Source organism: Camelus bactrianus, chromosome 16 (genome assembly GCF_048773025.1).
Source record: "Camelus bactrianus isolate YW-2024 breed Bactrian camel chromosome 16, ASM4877302v1, whole genome shotgun sequence".
NCBI classification, from domain to species: domain Eukaryota; kingdom Metazoa; phylum Chordata; class Mammalia; order Artiodactyla; family Camelidae; genus Camelus; species Camelus bactrianus.
The window spans coordinates 2,544,981-2,562,446 of record NC_133554.1 but is presented as its reverse complement, the minus strand read 5'-3'; the positions used below and the strand labels follow the sequence as shown (position 1 = coordinate 2,562,446).

Sequence of the window (17,466 nt, the reverse complement as noted above, 5' to 3'; positions counted from 1 at the left end):
AAGTATATTTTGTTTTATGTACTTCATGTATAAATATGCAATATGTGCCACTGGTTTAGCTAATGAGTTCTCTGTGCGTATAAAATCATTCAAAGTATAACATTCAACTTACCTGTGCTCTCTCTTCAGAATCACATCTGCTACGTGGAGTCAACATGTGTGTCTATATCTGAAATGAGAACAGTCACCTTCAACACAGCAGGAAACAAGCTCGAGTGTGAGAGGAGATGGGTCCCCAGGGAAGACGCTCCAGCCGCCAAAATCAAGAACTATGTGGTTGGAGACAGGCTTTGGCTGGGATGTTCTTGACAGGTCCTGTATGTATCAAACTAATGCTTCATTGTTAAGCCAACTGAGACAACCAGCTCTTCTTCCCCAGAAAGGCCACGAGCACAGAGATGTTCCACAGCTCGCACTGCCTCCCCAGAAAGCGCCTTCTGGAAAAGGCAGGTCCGTGCTCACAGGGCTGGGCATCTCCCCGCAGCTGGGCGGTCCAGCTGCAAAGGTGCACCTCCTAAGGACACAGGGCGAGGGGCCGTTTTCCTGACTTAAAGTTCTCACATGTGGGGATGGGGCGCAGTAAGCAGGGCGGCTGGGGGGAGCCACGCGTGGCTGCTGGCTCTGAGGCCCCCTTTAATTCTGCTCCCAGCCCTGAGTGGGGGCTCCTGTCCCCCAGCTCAGTGCTGGGGGAACAAGGGTCTTGGCCTCCAGGGGGCTTCCCATGTCACTGGGGAAGGGGCCCTATGCACAGATGGCCCAACACCCTGTGTGAGGTGATCTAGTTCCAGGGGCACCAGGGGAGGCAGAGGCCCAACTGGAAACCTAGCGAGGCTTTCTGGGCACACTGCCCTGCCCTCCCAGTACCAGGCTTTCTTTATGGACTCCTGGTCTATAAATATCTCTGGCCAGCACAAGTGCCTTTGCACAGAAGGATAGGGTTTCAGCGTGAGAAACAACCTTCGTCTCCACTAACCCCCGCCCTGGGCTGATGCAAGGCGCCTCTCTGGAACACCCCCTCAGCTGGCACCCTTGATGCCCTCAGGACGGGCCGCTCCCCACCACCTGGCGGGGCCCGGACTCCCCCCGGCGCGCGCTCAGGGGCGCCGGTCTGCAGAGCGGGCATCAGCTCCAGGCGGGGGAAGGCACGATGTTCCCTGCTCGGCCTGCCTGTTCTGCACGCCTGGGGCTCCGAGCACCGAATTCCAGGGTCTCCGGTGACTCCCGAGGGGTGTGAGCCAGCAGCCGGGCTAACGGCGGGCACTCGGGCGCGCGCAGCTCCTCGCAAGGCAGCCGGCCGGCCCGGGGGTCGGGGTCGGGGCCCAGCCCCGAGCGCCCCTCCCCGGCCTGCTCCCTTCCACTGAGCTTTCAGGGCTCCGCGCGGCCTCGTGCTGCGCTCGGATGTGCCGCTCGCCCTGCTCTGGGGGCTCTGACCGCACACACACCTTTTATTTCTGCCGGCCCCGGGCTCCCCTTTCACTGCTCTGTTACAGCCAAGTTCGTGTGAGCACAGGGGCCTTGTCGCTACTGAGCTTCTCCCCCTGAAGTCGCAGGGCCCGCATCGCTGCCACCTTCGGTCCCAAGTCTCCGGACCCCCTCCACCCCCAGCCCACCTCCACTGAGCCCGCCCTTCCTCTACCTCCAGGGCACTCTCAGGCTACACCGACCCGCCAGGACCCCGTCCCAGCAACGTCCCACCCTCCCTTTCTGGCATCCCCCTCCCGTGAGCCCCTAACAAAAGAATTTTATCTCGTCCCCCCGTTAATCTCGTTTGGAGGACCTAATAGGTTTCAGGGAATGTTTGTTGAATGAAGAAATGAATACAATTTGTGCCCTGCCCTCAAACTACCTCCTAATCCGTGGTGGGGGGAGGGGAGGATAACAGATCACTGCAAATGACAGATCACGGCCAGCTGGTGGGACAGGAGGGGCCCCGGGCCGACAACCCCAGGGTCCTGGGCCCGACTGCCTGGTCAGAGACGCACAGGGCCTGCCAGCCATCACACCCGAACCACAGCTCGGCTCGCTTTCCTCCCGACACACGCTCGGGTTCACGCCAAAATAAGGAGACGTCACGAAAATCCCGGTGACTGCACTTGCCACGACTGACGGTCCTCAGAGCTTTCTGTGAACAGAGGGTTTGTACATGGCTGTGACAGACTAGATGGCTTCTGGAGCTCTTTCTAGATAGAGCAAAGCCCCTTACTTGAACGAAAAGAGTAGATTTTCCAAGCAGTATTTTCTCCTGCTCCCGCTGCTGAAGCCCGCAGGGGTAAAACCCTTCCCTGACTGGACTTCATCATTAATACGGGGAAGCTGTTTCCTCCAGTTGAGACACGAGTGGGTCCTCTCTCGGGGGTGCTGGTGTTAGTAGGGGCCGATCCTAAGATGATCTCTGGGTCCACAGGAGTGTATGATACCAGTAGTCATGGTGGTGCAGCAGGCTCTTCAGAAAACAAAACAAAGCAAAACAGAAAAACCTGATGTGTAGCGTCTGCTGATTTCCGTGGTGTAAATCCTCCCGCCGTGGCCAAGATTCCACGTGGCCGACACGTCGCGCAGTCCCGGTTCCCGGCCTGGCGGCCTCAGAACAGCACTCACACCACCAGCCCCTCGGCTCCCAGGCCTCTAACTCGGGCTCAGCTACAAGGCAGGCTTTCCTCCTTCTCCAGGCTGTAGAGAGGAGACCGAGGCTCTTCCTGGCCCCCATGACTGCGTGAGCCAATTCCTGTAACAAGTCTCTAGAGAGAGACAGAGAGATCGCGTGCACGCGCACACACACACACACCCCTACCCCACCGCTCTGTTTCTCTGCAGAACCCTGACTAACATGGTGACAAAGTGGAGAACTCTGGGAGGAGACAGACGAGGCTCATGGGGACCTTTTGCAACAGGAAAGCACACTTAGCCCAAAACAGCGTCACAAGCTTGCCCTCAGGTGGCTCACTGACCAACCCGAGGTCAGCCCGAGCCCTAGGGCAGCAGTGCTGGGACAAGGGCCGCTCCCGCACCAGCCCCAAGAGGACATCCACTGGCTGGGCCACTCCCGGGTGTGCCGGCCCGTCTTGCCCCAGCCCCGGGGCAGGTCCTGCGAACAAACACCTGCGGGTTGAGCCCGACCCTGAGCTGCGGGGAGGGCCCTGTGGGGGTGCTGGGCTGAGGGCAGGGGACCCTCTTCTCCTCTGACCAGGACTTAGAGCTCCTTCACCCGCCGCTCTCCCCACCTGCCCTTCTCAGCCCAGACACATCTCAACATGGTCCTCGAGAACGGGGTGAGACCAGCTGTCCGTGTAGCTCACTGGCCTGTGTGTGAGGACAGGTGGGCTCATCTGGGCTCGGAAGTGCCACGCCCTGGGTACCCCTGAGGTCTGGGTGATGCCCTAGGGATGGATGTTGGGGCAGGGGAGCAGGCACCCTCCCCCAGGTCAGGGTGGGGCCGCGCTAGGCAAGTCTGGGCTGTCCCATTTCTCTGAGGGGCCGAGCTCTGCAAACTGGGCGCCCCGCACACTCTCATGAGGCGGCCGACGGCACCCTGGCCAGGCCACCCAGGGCAGGGGTGCACAATGGGGGTCTGTTCCTGTGGAAGCCAGGAAAATTCTAAGAGAAAGAAGCCGGGAAGGAAAAAATGTCTATGTGTCTGTTTTGGCTTCCTACGCCTCACCCACTGAAAACATGAACGCCATACCAAGCTCCCACTGCCTCGGGGCCCCGTGACCCCGGCGGCCCCGGCGGAGGAGGCCGGGCTGCGCATCTGGGCTGCGCGGTGGCGCCACGGCCGGGGCCCCCTGCTTCATGCTTTCGGTTTCCTTATATATCTGACCAACTCGTCCCCACCCGTCCTATTCCGAGGGCGACAAGGGAGGAATTTCTTTCTGATTCGCATTTGTCTTCTACTTTGGCATCATTTTTCTAAGTGGAAAAGGGCACGCCTTCAAACTGCCACCTGCACTGGCAAGTCCAAGTTTGGACTCTTCCCAGCAGATGGGCTGGAGGTGACCCAGACCTCTCAGCGCGGCTTCAGGACAGCAGGCGGCAGGCAGGTCACAACTTCGCAAAAGCGAAGGAATACACGGAGCTGTTGTTGTGCCATCGCCTTGTTATGACGTTCCACCTTCCAGCCGGAAAACGGGGCTTGTCAGTTAGCAGGATCAAGGGCCTGCCTTCCCCTCACCCTGCTGGTCACCGAAGAGAATAGAGGGCAGTTTTACTCCCTGAAAATCGCTCTCACTCTCGCTGAAAGGCTCAGTGGTAATCAGGAAAAATTTCAGAAAGGCCCTCTGGGCTTCTCTGCGTCAGACAGTAAAAGAGATTCTAAAGCTGCAGTAATGAAAACCATTTGCCTCTGGCCCACAAATAGACGGACAGATCAATGAGCCAAAACAGAAAGTCCCCAAAGAGACCGGAAAACATAGAGTAATCTATTGTCTAAGAAATGCGAGTTTCCAATCACCGAGGGAAAGACTGAGTATTTGATAAACATTGTTGGAAAAACCGGCCAACCACAGGGGGAATAGTTCAGCTGAACCCTCCTTGAAGTCTTTATACTAAAATAAATTGTGGTGAAAATACATATTTAAAAAAAAGGAAAGTTGTAAAAGTGCTAGCAGGGAACGTGAGGTAATTTTTTCATAGTCTTGGGAGAGGAAAAAGATTTTCTAATTAAGACAAAACTCAGAGGCCATAAGTAAACATTCTGATGAGGTAGGAAGGGGGTAAAGCACATGCTTAGCATGCGCGACGTCCTGGGTTCAATCCCCAGTACCTCCAGCAAAAATGTATATATTGACGAGTTTGACTGTACAAATATTTTAAATTTTATCCATATCGAAAATTCTAAAATGACATCAAAATACAAATGAAAAGATGGGAAAATGTTTGAAAAACAGGTTATGAACAAAGGATTGAAGGGCTTAATATAAACACAGGACTTGTGAACCACAAGTAAAAGACCAACAAATCAATTTTTCAAACTACTTAAACGTGTAAACAAGTGGTTCACACACACACACACACACAGGAGAAAAAATACAAATGGTATACGAACAAATGCAAAGAAAAAAAGAGACAGCAAATTGAAATATGTATAATCTACTGATCAGGTTGATAAAAATTAAAAAGTTTACTGGTACACGGTGTTGATTAGGACTTGGGGAAATGGGGTGGCCGGATAACCTAGGGGCTGCCTGGATGACATCTTAGGTTGGGTTCCCCCTGAAACAGACCCTGAGGTGAGGATTCAAGAACAAGGAGTCTACTGGGGACGTAAACCCGGAGACGGTGGCAGAAGCACACAGAAGGGGGACAGAAAAGGAGGCTGACGGACGGGGAGTCCTCCAGCAGACGGCTACTCGGGCACCCAAGGCTCCGTCCTGCTGGGAACTTGGAGACAGGATAGGACTTGCCTCCTTATCCACCCCACTTAGGGGCAAAGAAGCCGACTTAGGGGCTATCTGTCCTTCACCTCCTATTGGCCATTACTGACGGCAGCTCCGGGTACTTTAACTCCCTGTCCCCTCTGGGGCATCAACAAAAAGATCCAGGTGGAGTTGGTGCCTAGGGAGCAGAGAGGGGAGAGGACATGGACCACCTGCCACAGAGCCCATTCTGCCCTTTAAAGTACTGACAACAGGCTGACTGGATAAAGAAGATGTGGTACAGATATGCAACGGAACACTACTCAGCCATGGAAAAGAATGAAATAATGCCATTTGCAGCAACACAGATGGACCTAGAGATCATCATACTAAGTGAAGTAAGTCAGACAGAGAAAGACCAATATCACATGATATCAGTCATATGTGGCATCTAAAAAATGACACAAATGAATTTATTTACAAAACAGAAACAGACTCAGACATAGAAAACACTATGGTTGCAAAAGGGGAAAGCAGGGGAGGGATAAATTAGGAGTTTGGGATTAGCATACACACTACTATACATAAAACAAACAACATGGCTGTACTGTGCAGCACAGGGAACTATACTCAACAGCTTGTGATAACCTATAATGAAAAAGAGATGTGTATACACATATGTGCAACTGAGTCACCATGCTGCACACCAGAGACTAACACAACATTGTAGATCAACTACACTTCAATTAAAAAAAGCAAGTTCTGACACGGTGTGTCCCGCTGGTGGTTTTCACCCTGACCTTCATGGAGAGTGCTGCTCTTTAACTCGTTTCACACGAAGATGGAGTAAACAGAAGAGGGCAGGGCGGGCTTGGAGACGAGCTCAGAGAGCTTCGAGAAACCCAAGTCTCCAGGAGCGGGAGAAAGCAGGCCCACCCTGGGATGAGGGTGTGGACGCGAGCAACACCTGCCTGCTGTGCTCTGGTGGGAAAAAACATCTCAGCAAAATTCTGGGGAAAATCTACAGCCTGCCGGTTTTTTTAAGAAAAGGAATTGTAGATAGCAGTCCACTTTGGGATGTATCTGGACGCCCCCACCCTCTCGTCCACCCTCGCTCGCAGCGGACTCCTTCCTCAAGCCCAGCTCCTTTAGGAGCCCGCCCGCCCTAGCCCACCGCACGGCCCCTTCCCTGGTCCACGACGGACGTCAGCAGTGGATCGGGAAGAACTGGGTGTACGGAATTCAAAGCCTCAACCAAATCCTGGGGCCTCTCTGACCCTCTGTTTCCTTATCTTCACAATGCCTGGCTGAGGTTAAAGGATCTCTGTAAAGTGATCTCAAGCAACACTTCCACGCCCTCCACCATTCTGTAATTCTAAAGCAGCTGGGCTTGGGTACAGCCCATGCACGGACTGACGCAGAAAATAAGGACCAAAAATGGAGACCAAAAGGCTCTGAGCAGGCCCAGTGTTTTTGGAACGAGGACACAACTTTTCACACTGAGTCCCATGGGTGACTTGGAAAGGGACAGTTTCCACTTGAGGAGTGATTCCTGTGTATATTTTTAAAATCACTTGTGAAGTTTTTTTTAAACATTTAGCCATTTCTACCTACCAGACCAGGGCTGAACTGTTACGCTACCCCCGTGGGGTTCGTTCTCAACAGGCCAGGAGAACTCAGCCACCTTTTACAGGCCAGGCACTCAGCATCCCAGTGGCAGTTTGTCTAGGATGGGGAAGAGAAGGAGGTTTTGACAAGAGAAAGCAAGGTGGAGCTGGCTCCAGTATCTCCAGGACTGACCGGGGACTGGACCCACATTCCCAGCAGGGGCGATGCACTGAGGCCCGTGTTGGAGGTGGAGCTGGCCCGCCCCAGGGGCCAGAATTCAGACACTTCCAGTGGACCTGTAACGGACTCCGCTGGGCTTCGGCAACCCCCAGGCCTTCAGAGCAGACTTACTGATGTCACGACCTAGGAGAGCTGTGCTTTGGGAAGCCACAGGGTCCCACTGGTTGGGCTGGGGAGAAGCAGGGCGGCAGTGACCCGAGACCTTGAAAGAGCTGCTCTGGGCAAGAGGACGGCCAGGACGACAGGCAGCCACGAGGGGTGGGCTTGTGGACTATTCCTCAGACTTCCCCGAGAGCACCTGGGACCTCCCCGAGGTCCTCAGCGTCTGAGCCTCAAAGGGACATGCTTTTCCTAAAGTTTGTGCAGGCGAGGCCACTTGGTCACTTACACTGCAGGGAGCCTGTGCCCCTTAAAACAAGCATCATTTAGTTTTGCAATGACACGAAAATAAAAAATAGCAATAAGATCAAATGGAAAGGAAGGAGGGAAAGGTGGGGCGGGGAGAAAGGGAGGGGCCCTGCGACACGAGGAAGCGGGGAAGGGGCTAGAGCAGGGGGACCGTGAAACACGAGGTGCCTTCTCCCTGGGCTGAAAGGCACCCTCTGCCCCGGTCTATGAGGGGCCGACAAGAACCCGGACGAGCTGGTGAAAAGCAGGGCGGTCTGCAGAGATGACACGGAAAGACGGAACTGGTCTTTTTGCTCTGAGACCTGGGGAAGTTGAGGTGAGGCTCCACGGGCCAGGGCCCCAGGAAGAAGGCTTGGACCTGGGCCCCTGCCCGAGGTCTCGTGGGGACCATATAGTGGCTGGAAGCCTCCTCTGAAGCTGCCCGGCCCAGCCCTCCAGACAGGCAGGAAGAGAGTGTCCCGGGACAAGCAGCGTGCAGAGGCGGCCCCTGCCTGTGTGTGGCTGCGAGGGGGCGGGAGGGGGAGGCCGTGCCCCGAAGCTCCCTGACAGGGCACGGCTCCACGGCGCTACAGAAACAAACAGGAAAGGCGGGCAGGCGCGGACGGCAGGCCGCTCGCAGAGCGCACAGAGCTCGCCCGGCCAGTAAATGTTGCCATGACCTCACTCCTTTTTATGAGCAGCTGTCCTGGTACCGACCCTGCCTCCTTCTCTGACCCTTGCTCGTGCGCCTGGGGAGAACCCGTCAGGAGCTCACAGCAAGGACGCTCTCACTTGAGGAAGCCTCTGCTTCTACGTCACGTCACTCACAACTGCGACTGGATAACGTGACTGTCCGACGTCGGCCCCGCCAGACGTACCCTGAGTGTCTGCCACGGTCACGGCCGGGCCCCCAGCACGGCACCTGCGCCGGCAAGCCCCCAGGGCAAGTCCAATCGGGTGCCCATCGGTGTGGCTGCAAACACGGGAGGAGAGACCATCTTAGGTCTGGGAAATTACGTCCCTTCTGATCAAGGCTGGAGGAAAGAGGTGTAATTAGCTTGGAATTCCGTCAGAGAGGCTTGGATTGGTCGCTGAAAAGAACAGAACAACTGGACGTCAAGGGTTAAGGCTTGACACCCTGTCCCTTCCACCCTCCGACCCCCACAAGGAAGGGGCGTCGAAGGGGCCCACTGTCGGTCACTGGAGCCATACTCTCGTCCTAGGAGGAACTTTGGAGCCAAGCTGCCCGCGCTCCACGCCTCAGGCTGGCTGCCGAACCTAGTCAAAGTGGTTTTCCCAGCCGCTGGACATCCTACAAGAAACCACCGCTTCCCAGGGCATTTTGTTTGTGGGGTTGGGACTTGCTGGTGTAAACCACCTGCTCGGGAAGCAGCTGAGCACCAGCTGTGAGCAGGGCCACCGGCTGGGCTCTGGGGAGACAGCCGTGAACGCCACTGACCTTGGCCGGGTGGCAGGGCACTTCCAGAGCCTCCTTCCTGGCTCTGCTGGTCCAGCGGCGGACGGTGAGTTGGCTCTGGGTGAGTGGGCCACGGAGGACAGGCTTCTAGTAAAGCCACTTCGCAACAGAAGGCGCCTTTGCTGAACCTGTGACAGAACACGTCTGCCCTCCTGAGGATACACGGCAGGACGGCCACTGATGAAACTGAGAGAGTGGGGAGGGGGAGGAAAGGGAGCAGGGGGGAGGGGGGAGGGCGAGGAGTGGGGAAGGGGGAAAGGGTGGGAGCGGGGGGGGGGCCTGGGTAAAGATGAGACAGCCTGGTCTTGGAGCTGAGGGCCTGCGCTCCAGTCCCAGAGGGGCTGGCTGGCCCCAGGGTCAGCCAGGAAAGCGAGGTCCGCCGTCTGCAGTCACGCACGCAGAGGGCCGGGCGTGCTGGGCGAGCCTCCTTCCCACTGTAGCTTCCTCTCCACGCAGAACCCTCCCGCTGGCCGGCAGGAACCACACAAACGGTCCGCACTTGCCTGGAGCATGCCTTGTCCACCCAAAGTAATGGGAGGTTCTGGGTGGCTGAACAACTGAGTCTGGGAGGAAGTGAATTGAAACCACCCGCCTGGCTGGGCCCCCAGCCACAGAAGCTTCCTAGAAAGGCCTCGGGGTGGGGGGCTAGTTTTTATTTTCCCTGGAGGAAGGAGCCTGGGGGAAGGGATGGGGGTCTCGACACCAAGTCCCATGTCCTTTCCGTGACATTATTTATCCTGCCCCGTCCCATGTGCAGATCAGATCTTGGTCGGGATCAAGGCACACAAAAGGGGGTGGCAGTAGGGCCCACCTAAAACTGGGTGCTCCTGCACCCCCTGCTGGCCTGGCCTGCCCCCCACCCAGAGGATTCCGTGTGCACACTCACTGCCAGGAACAGGCCTGGCCCGCCGTGCACTACTGGTTTAGGACCCGCAGTGTGATGTCCAAGGACCTATGTAGCTGGTTGAGGCTTTGGGTCCCTGGTAAGAGGTGGAGAAGGGGAGGAAGGGGATAGAGGGAGGGTTTCTCAATTTTTTGACAGACACCCAGGCCTGCGCCTGGCTCTGGGCTCTGACAAAATCATATCGCAGTAAACCGCAGGCCCTGGTTCCCATCCCTCCCCCACCTCTCCTTCTGCCCTACGTGGCACCCGTAAAGGGTGGGCTCTGAAAGCATGCCCGTTGCTCCAGAAAGGTGGCGGTCCAAGAAACTTCTAGGAATGAATGACTCAGCTAAAGCTGAACAGAGAGCTGCAGGTCCAGGCAGGGACCATCTTTTTCCTGCCTCAGCTGACACACAGCGAGGCTGCAGGGCCAGGCTTCCTGCCCTTGGTTTTCGGTCCCCAGGGACACGGGGCTGGTCCCTGGTTGGGACTCCTGTGCTGTATCCCCTGCTACTTCCCAGGGCCCCCATTGAAGCCCACTTCAAAATCCCGACCTCGGGGTGCCCATTTTTCATCCCTGACCCAAAAAAAGACTAAGGAGGCAATGAGGCCCCCGTGCCCTACATAAAGACGTCAGGCCAGCAGGGTTTGCTGATTACGCTGCACCGATCACAAGCGCCATCAGTCAGGTCCAGACTCCCACAGGCCCCCGGCTTCGGCCCCACCCTGGCCTCCAGTCAGAGGGCTCCCGGGCCACCCTCGAGCGTCTGGCCCTCACACACCAGCCCTGGAATCTTTGTGTATGCAGTCCAGTCCCCGAGGGCCTTCCTGCAGCCTCTCATCTGTCAAGCAGCCTAATGTCCCTCAAGGCGGGCCCCGGGCCACGGCGGGGTCCTAGCAAGCGTGGAGCTGCTGGTGCCCTGACGGCCCCAGCCGGCCGCACCCACTGTCTAAACACCAACGGTGGGACCTGCCGAGGGGTGAAGACCCTGCCGTGCACAGGGGCCAGAGAACTTGCCCAATCCACAGCTCCCCACAGGTGTCAGACGGGGCCTGAGTTACAGAGCAACACAGAAGGGCTGACAAAATACAAATTCTGATGTTCCATAAACCAACAAGAGCAGGGAGACTGAGTGAAGCCACGCTCCTGCCAAGCAGAAAATTCCAGATGCGGAGGGGATAAATCAGAGGGGCGGGCGTGGGCCTCGGCCCATCAGGGGGAGGCCGTCCCCCTCAGAGACCAAGTGCAACGTGTCTGGAGTAACCTGAGCCTCCCCGGCCCCCACGTGGAAGGCAGCTGAGCTTACGTTCCCGAGGAATCCGCATTCCGCTGCTCCGAGCCCCTGTGCTCGCGCCGACTGCAGGCCCTGGAAGAGCCCCACGCCCGCTCTGCGAGCACCGGGAAGGTCTCCCAGCTTCTCATGAACAAGGCTGGGCTCTACCAGACCTGCTGCTGCGCCCAGGGCAGTGGGACCCCGCCCGCTGGCGCCTGGAGAGGTGGAGAAGCTGTCTCTCCCCTACGGTTTTGGTGATGCTCCAGGACTGTCGCAGGATTTTAGCAAAAGACTCCTCTTAGACTTTGGCTCCTGGGTCCCCACCTCCACACTCTCAGGTCTAAGCAACAGCCCGTGCGGTTACTGAGGGCCACCTCCTTCCCTGTGACAGAGGCTTCACCGCGGGTCCAGCTGGTCTTGTCCAGTGGCTGCTTCCCGGGGAGAACTCGCTGCCGGCAGCCTCCTCCGTCCCCACGCAAACACCGTCAGGGCTGACGAAGTCCTTGTGGTGGCCAGACCTGCAAACCCACTTTGGGCTTGAACAGAGGCCCCCATCGCAAAGGAATTAAGACCTTTTCTTCCTTAAAACGGCCCCGGAGGCACTGCGTCTGGGCCCCGGTCACAGACGCAAGCGCCCCAGCATCAGGTGTTAAGGTCCTCGGGTCCTGTTCGCGTGGTTCTAACAGGCTGAGGATTAAATTAAACAATGCTATCTGTACAACGACCATTTTAATTTAGGGAGTATATACTGCTGTGAAAACTATCAAACACCTGGAAACTTAAAAAACAACAAATCTGTACAACTGCTCTGCCCTCAAAGGAATCGCACGAGATGACTCCAAGTCCCTGTAAACTCTAACACAATCCATAGCTCCTCAAATATACTCTGGCCATAAACGTCCATAAAAGGAGGGAAGAGATAAAAACTTTAAATTCCTGTTGAGAACTGATCACCGGCCTCCACATCTCTGACTGTTCCATGGACACAAAACACAGTCCTTCAGAGTCACTGGAAATCACCAATTCTTTTTGCAGGAATGCATTCTGGCCAAGAGCTGTGAACCCAGGACTGGTCCGGAGGCCCTAATATGTGCAGCTGCTCCTACACAGCTCACAGCCGCCAGAGTGGAGCCCAGACGTCTCCACAAGGCTCTTGGGTGGCAAGAATGCATTTGTAGGGCGAATCCAGCCTCCCAAGTGTCACTTCCAGCCACTGGCTCCCTGCATCCTCTACATCTCTGCAAGGGAAGCAGGATGAGCGAGTGTTAACTGCATCCCAAATGTAAGCACATGTGGCGGGGTCCACATCAGGTGGGGTCCAGAAGAGAGAAGCTACCAGTGAGGCCACGCTCTCCAGACAAACCCCAAATCTGAGAGCGGGCAGGCCTGCCTGTCCTAACTGGACCCCTCTCGTGTCTACAGACAAAGCCTGCCTGCTTCCAGATGGAGCAGAGCCAGTCGAGAGCAGCTCAGAGGACGGGTGGACCAGTTCCAGCTGCGTCCGACAAGCCACAGCTGGGGTCCGGCCGGGGCCTTCTCCGCTGCCAAGTCTGCTCCACAGGCAAGACTTAAACAAGCACAAGAGAAAGTCCTCCGTTTCTCAGCAGGGCCCCCCGGGCCCCCACTGCCACTCCATAAGCCCTCAAGGAAGGAGGCGTTCCCAGGCCAGGTTCAGGCACCAAGTGCACCAGCAAGGTGAGGCCCCCCAGAACCCCACTGGGCAGGGCCCTGAGCTCGTCTTCCCCTTGGCTTGGGGTCCATCCTCAAGCACTCTGCTTTGAGATGCAGGGTGTGGGCTTCTCAGATCGCCTTCCTGCATCCCTGCCCGCTAGGCTCTGCCCTCGGGCGGCCCGGAGGCAGCTGGGAGGCGGGAGGCAGAAGAGGGAACTCACTTCTGGCTTGCTTCCTGCTGGTTTCCTGCCCCCTTCTGCTTCCCCCAGCGATCCTTTCCTCCCCACAGGCCATGCTAATTCCTTCCAGAAACACCTGAGTCTTACGTGCCCCCAGCTTGCTTCCTACAGGTGTCACCTCCGTCCGTACCTCTGCTCCCTCCCTGCCTCTCCAGTCATCTGGTGAGTCATGCTTTCTACTAAAGCGTCTCTGGTCAGACACCTGGTGTGACGTTCCTCTCCTGCCTGGTGCGGGATGAATTCACCCACGCTGGGCCCTGAGCATCAAAGGAGGGGAGGGGACTAGAGCCGGGGCTTCCCGCCCCCGTCTGCCTACGCTGCCGGGAGGGGGTGCACCCACCCACGGCCCACATTCGACCTGCTTTATCTCAGCCAGCCTCTGCATAGGCAGGGGCCAGTTCAAGCATAAAGGCCATAGTGGAATTTGCAGCAAAGGGAGTTTAATTGAGGTACAGTCTTGGGGGCTGGCTGCGGGACTCGCCCTTAAACGCTGGACTGCGTCTCCCTGCTGGCCAGAAGCGAGCTGTACGGAAGCCTCCTCGTGGTGGGTTTTCGGGAGAAGATGATCTTGTTATAGTTGGCGGTGGGGCTCCCTCGGGAACCCGTGTGAAAGTGGATGGGCCCTGGCATCACGGGGGGGCCGGCGGCCGACACGGAGAAAGGCCCCCACACAGACACCGCGGTCTCTAATCTCAGGTCCTTGAACATCAAGTTTCTGGAGACCTTGGATGACTTCTTCCTTCCGAGCTGGACGGCGCTGGAAGGCTTGCCCTGCCTGCCCGCCCGCCGGCCCTCCTCCGCGGCTTGCGCGCACTCCAGCTCTCTCGCCTGGCTCTTCTCCATGAGCTTCTTCACCATCGGGGAGATGTACGTGACGTAGGCTGGCCAGGGCTCGTGTCTCTCCAGCAGGTTCAGGGGAAGCCCGCTGTTTTCTGTGAGTTCTACCAGCAAAGAGAAACAGGCAGCTTCAGAGGCGCGCACAGGCAAGGATTCGGCGCTTCTGGGTCGGGGGGATGGAAGCACGTTTTGATGTTCTCCCGACCAGGCGTCAGAGCCCTTGTATTCAGTGCAAATAAAACCTAACCCAAAGGTGGGAGGCAGAGTGACGTCCCACAGGGCACATTCACTAACGGTCCGCGGGGTGGAAAAGCGCAGGGAACTGGGGGTGGAGCGGGCTGGCTTTCCGACCTCTGGAGACCTCAAATGGTTTAACCTCTGAACCTCTGTTACTTTACCAATAAGAACGGTCAGCGCGAGGCGAGTGGAAGGGCTAAGACGGCGACGCGTGTTAAGGACCTGGAGCAGTCCGGCTCAGAGCCTGGGGCGCTGCCCTGGCACTCCTGGGCCCCAGCTCCTTCCCGCCCCTTCCACAGCTGCGAACCGCGAGCGAGTCCCCGGCTCCCTTCCATTTCAGTGGCCTTGCGTGCAAAACGGTGACTAGAACAAGGCCAGCTCCATGCAGCTGCCTTGTGGATTAAAGGGAACCATTTAGGGGGTGCTTTCAGCGCAGCACCCAGCACGGAGTGAGCGGCACACAGCAACCGCGAGCACCTGCGCCGTGTTTCCCTGCCCGACCGCCTCACTTCGCCCTGCGCACGCCCTGTCATGCCTGTTTTCCCCGTTTCACAGAGGACGGAGCCCAGGCCGACCGCCTTGCACAATTTGCAAATCTTGGGTTCGAATTCAGCGCAACGGGCTCAAACATCCATAAGGTTTTCACTACAGCTGTTGGCCGGAAATCTGGGGTGTTGGGGTGGAGGGTGCTTTATTGGAAAATCCACCCGCTAGTTTAGGAAGCGGCCTGTCCCTCCGTGGAGACCAAGTCGCAGGCAGGCCAGCCCTTCCCACTCCCCTTTGCAGCTCAGCGCTGTGTCCCGCAGAAACGCCCCCTGCAGCGGCAGCCCTCGCCTGCTCGCTCAAGTGGCACCTGCCTCCCCTACCTTCACGTTCCCTTGGTCATTGGGATGGGAGTTTGAGAGGCAGGGGATATAAGAGGTTCCTCTTGCCACCTCCGCCCTGAACTCAGTGAAAAATACTATAAATCAAGGGAAGACACAGATGACAGAGCCATTCCCAGCCTCCCTCACGCGCGTCAGGACCCAGCGCTCATCTGGGGTCAGATCCGCCAGGAAAGAGTGTCGAGGGAGGTTCCATGGCCCTGCGAGAACCGTGTGCTGCCCGGCCTGCAGAAGACAGGCATGGGACAGCACCTCTCACTAGAAAAGCACGTGGAAGCTTCCAAGCACGGACTTGAGTGTGCATCCTTGTCCTCCCAGAGCAAATGCAAAACTCAAAGATCCTACAGGTTAGGGCATCCGCTTGTACCTGGCAGAGGGGGACCTAAAGCCACGGGAGCGAAACGAGCTGTGTGCTGGTCACACAGCAACAGTGCCGCCTGCCCTGAGCCCCACCGCCGTGCTCCGCCCAAGGTCCTCCAGCTGCGGCCGAGCCCTACCTTCGTCTGTGTTCATCTTTCTTGCATCAGTCCTCTCCATTGTTACAGAGTTCTTCACATCGAAGGTTGAGACACCTTTGGGGAAACACACCTGTTAGCCAGGGCCAGCCCAGAGGGGCCCGGGAGAAAGCGGTCAACAGCCTCCCGGGATCCCGCGTTCAGGGGCCGTCCTGAGGCTCAGAGACGGGGAAGAGCCCCGGGAGCCGGGGAGACAGGCTGAGCCAGGCACCGGGCGCGAGGTCGGGCCATTTCTAGGCCTCTGCCTTCCGTCTGCGAGTCTTCAAGGACCAAGCGCAGGGAAAGGCTGCGTGGAGGCTGCGTGAAAAGGCCCCACTTCAAAACCGAGCCGACTTCTCCAGCAGAGCCCACGTGTGGTCGCGGCCCTGCAGGGGGGCTGAGTTCCTGCCCCGGGCCGCACCCCCAGCCCGGCACTGCGGGGCTGAGACAGGGAAGTCCTCATGCCGGACACGGCCATGCGTGTGGGCGGTTCGATGGGAACTGAGGTCTAGTGGGTCTCAGACGCCGGGGTGCATCCACCTGGAGTGTTGTTGAAACACAGACGGGAACCGGGAAATGTGCATCCGAGAATGTATTCCTTTACAGGTTCACCTGTGAACACCGGCAGCCGAAGGAGCATCTCTGCTACCTCCTGCCGACACCCAGGGACAGAGAGTGCAGGCGGTGTCTGATGAGCTGGTGGGCGAGCTCCCCCCACCCCCGAAGACCCCGCTCTGAGAGCCATCAGCCCAGGGCAGTGCCACTCAGACTCTGTGAGCACGGGGACCACCTGGAGAGCTGGTGAAAACCTGGGCAACTGGCCCCGCCCCCAGGGATGCGGATTCAGCAGGTCTGCTCTGGGCACCTAAGAACCTGCATTTCCAAGTGACTCACAGGAGCCGCAGCTGGTTTGAGGACCCCACTCTGAGGAGGCCTGGTTTAGCTGCATGAGTAATGGTCCTAAATCTTTCTTTCAGCTGCAATGTCCATGAGCACCAGCTTGCTCATGTGTGAGACACATCCCTCAGGAAAGCAAGCCCCAGATTTTCCATGCCTGTCCTCTCCTAATCGATGAACCACTGCGGACTGCAAGCAAGGATGCTACTGACAGGGGAAATCTTAAATTCCACTGTACTTACAGAAATTACTCACCATGTCAGCATTTTATTATAACACACCTGACAAAGTATAGAGATTCATTCATACCCTTTAAAAAAAAAGCTAGTTTTTGTCAAGCCTACTCAGACCCAGGCCTCGCAGTCCTTACCGTTAAGTCTTGTTGGCAGCCTTTCATGACAATACATTTTTAGGAGAAGTCACAATATCATTTTTCTGAAGCTAGGGAAGAAATAATGCCCAAATGGTCCTCTAACCTAGAGACACTTTCATGGAATCAATAATAATAATAATAAAATAGAAGTTGAAGCATCGTATTTCTTCATCTAAGATCTACCATAGAATCCCAGAACATCAGGCCACCCTCTCCAAGTCCACAGTTAACACACAGTATGTCATCCACGGGGTCACCTGTCCATGTCTGCCCACCTCCCATCAAAGGGAATCCCTGACGTAGCTTCCAAGTTGGTAGAGCGGCTAGAAACGTGTCCTTCTCCGCATGTGCACGATAGGAGGGAACTGCAGTGTCAGTGGTGGAAAAGGCTTTAAGCTGGTGATGGCTGGGGGATCTAGGGAAATTCTTTCCCCCTTGCCTCTAAGTTTCTTGTTAATGAACCCTGAAGCTTCACAAAGGCCAGTTATCAGAGGACCTAAAGAGACATTTCTCCAAAGAAGACATCCAACAGGCCCATGAAAAGATGCTCAACAGCGCAGATCAAAGCTACAATGAGGTATCAACTCCCATCAGTCAGAACGGCCACCATTAAG

General features: G+C 56.8%; 3 protein-coding genes across 6 annotated transcripts in view; all 3 read right to left on the bottom strand.

The window, feature by feature from the left end:
- The window catches only part of LOC141573520 (uncharacterized), a 30,097-nt gene extending 18,825 nt beyond the window's left edge, over positions 1-11,272 (bottom strand). The window contains exons 1-2 of the mRNA XM_074341882.1: positions 11,254-11,272; positions 113-9,708 (exon numbers count right to left, since the gene is read on the bottom strand). Coding sequence (XP_074197983.1) covers positions 8,615-9,708; positions 11,254-11,272 — 1,113 coding nt within the window. The 3' untranslated portion in view covers positions 113-8,614. The remainder of the gene's footprint in view (positions 1-112; positions 9,709-11,253) is intronic.
- Positions 9,696-17,466, bottom strand: part of CDRT4 (CMT1A duplicated region transcript 4) — a 71,112-nt gene continuing 63,341 nt past the window's right edge. For all 4 annotated transcript variants that reach the window (XM_045509531.2, XM_045509532.2, XM_074342129.1 and 1 more), the window contains exons 3-4: positions 15,586-15,660; positions 9,696-14,071 (exon numbers count right to left, since the gene is read on the bottom strand). In XM_045509531.2, coding sequence (XP_045365487.1) covers positions 13,614-14,071; positions 15,586-15,660 — 533 coding nt within the window. In that variant the 3' untranslated portion in view covers positions 9,696-13,613. The remainder of the gene's footprint in view (positions 14,072-15,585; positions 15,661-17,466) is intronic.
- The window catches only part of TVP23C (trans-golgi network vesicle protein 23 homolog C), a 71,401-nt gene continuing 67,941 nt past the window's right edge, over positions 14,007-17,466 (bottom strand). Inside the window, exons 7-8 of the transcript XR_012499354.1 lie at positions 15,586-15,660; positions 14,007-14,071 (exon numbers count right to left, since the gene is read on the bottom strand). The gene's annotated coding sequence lies outside the window, so the exon portion shown is untranslated. The remainder of the gene's footprint in view (positions 14,072-15,585; positions 15,661-17,466) is intronic.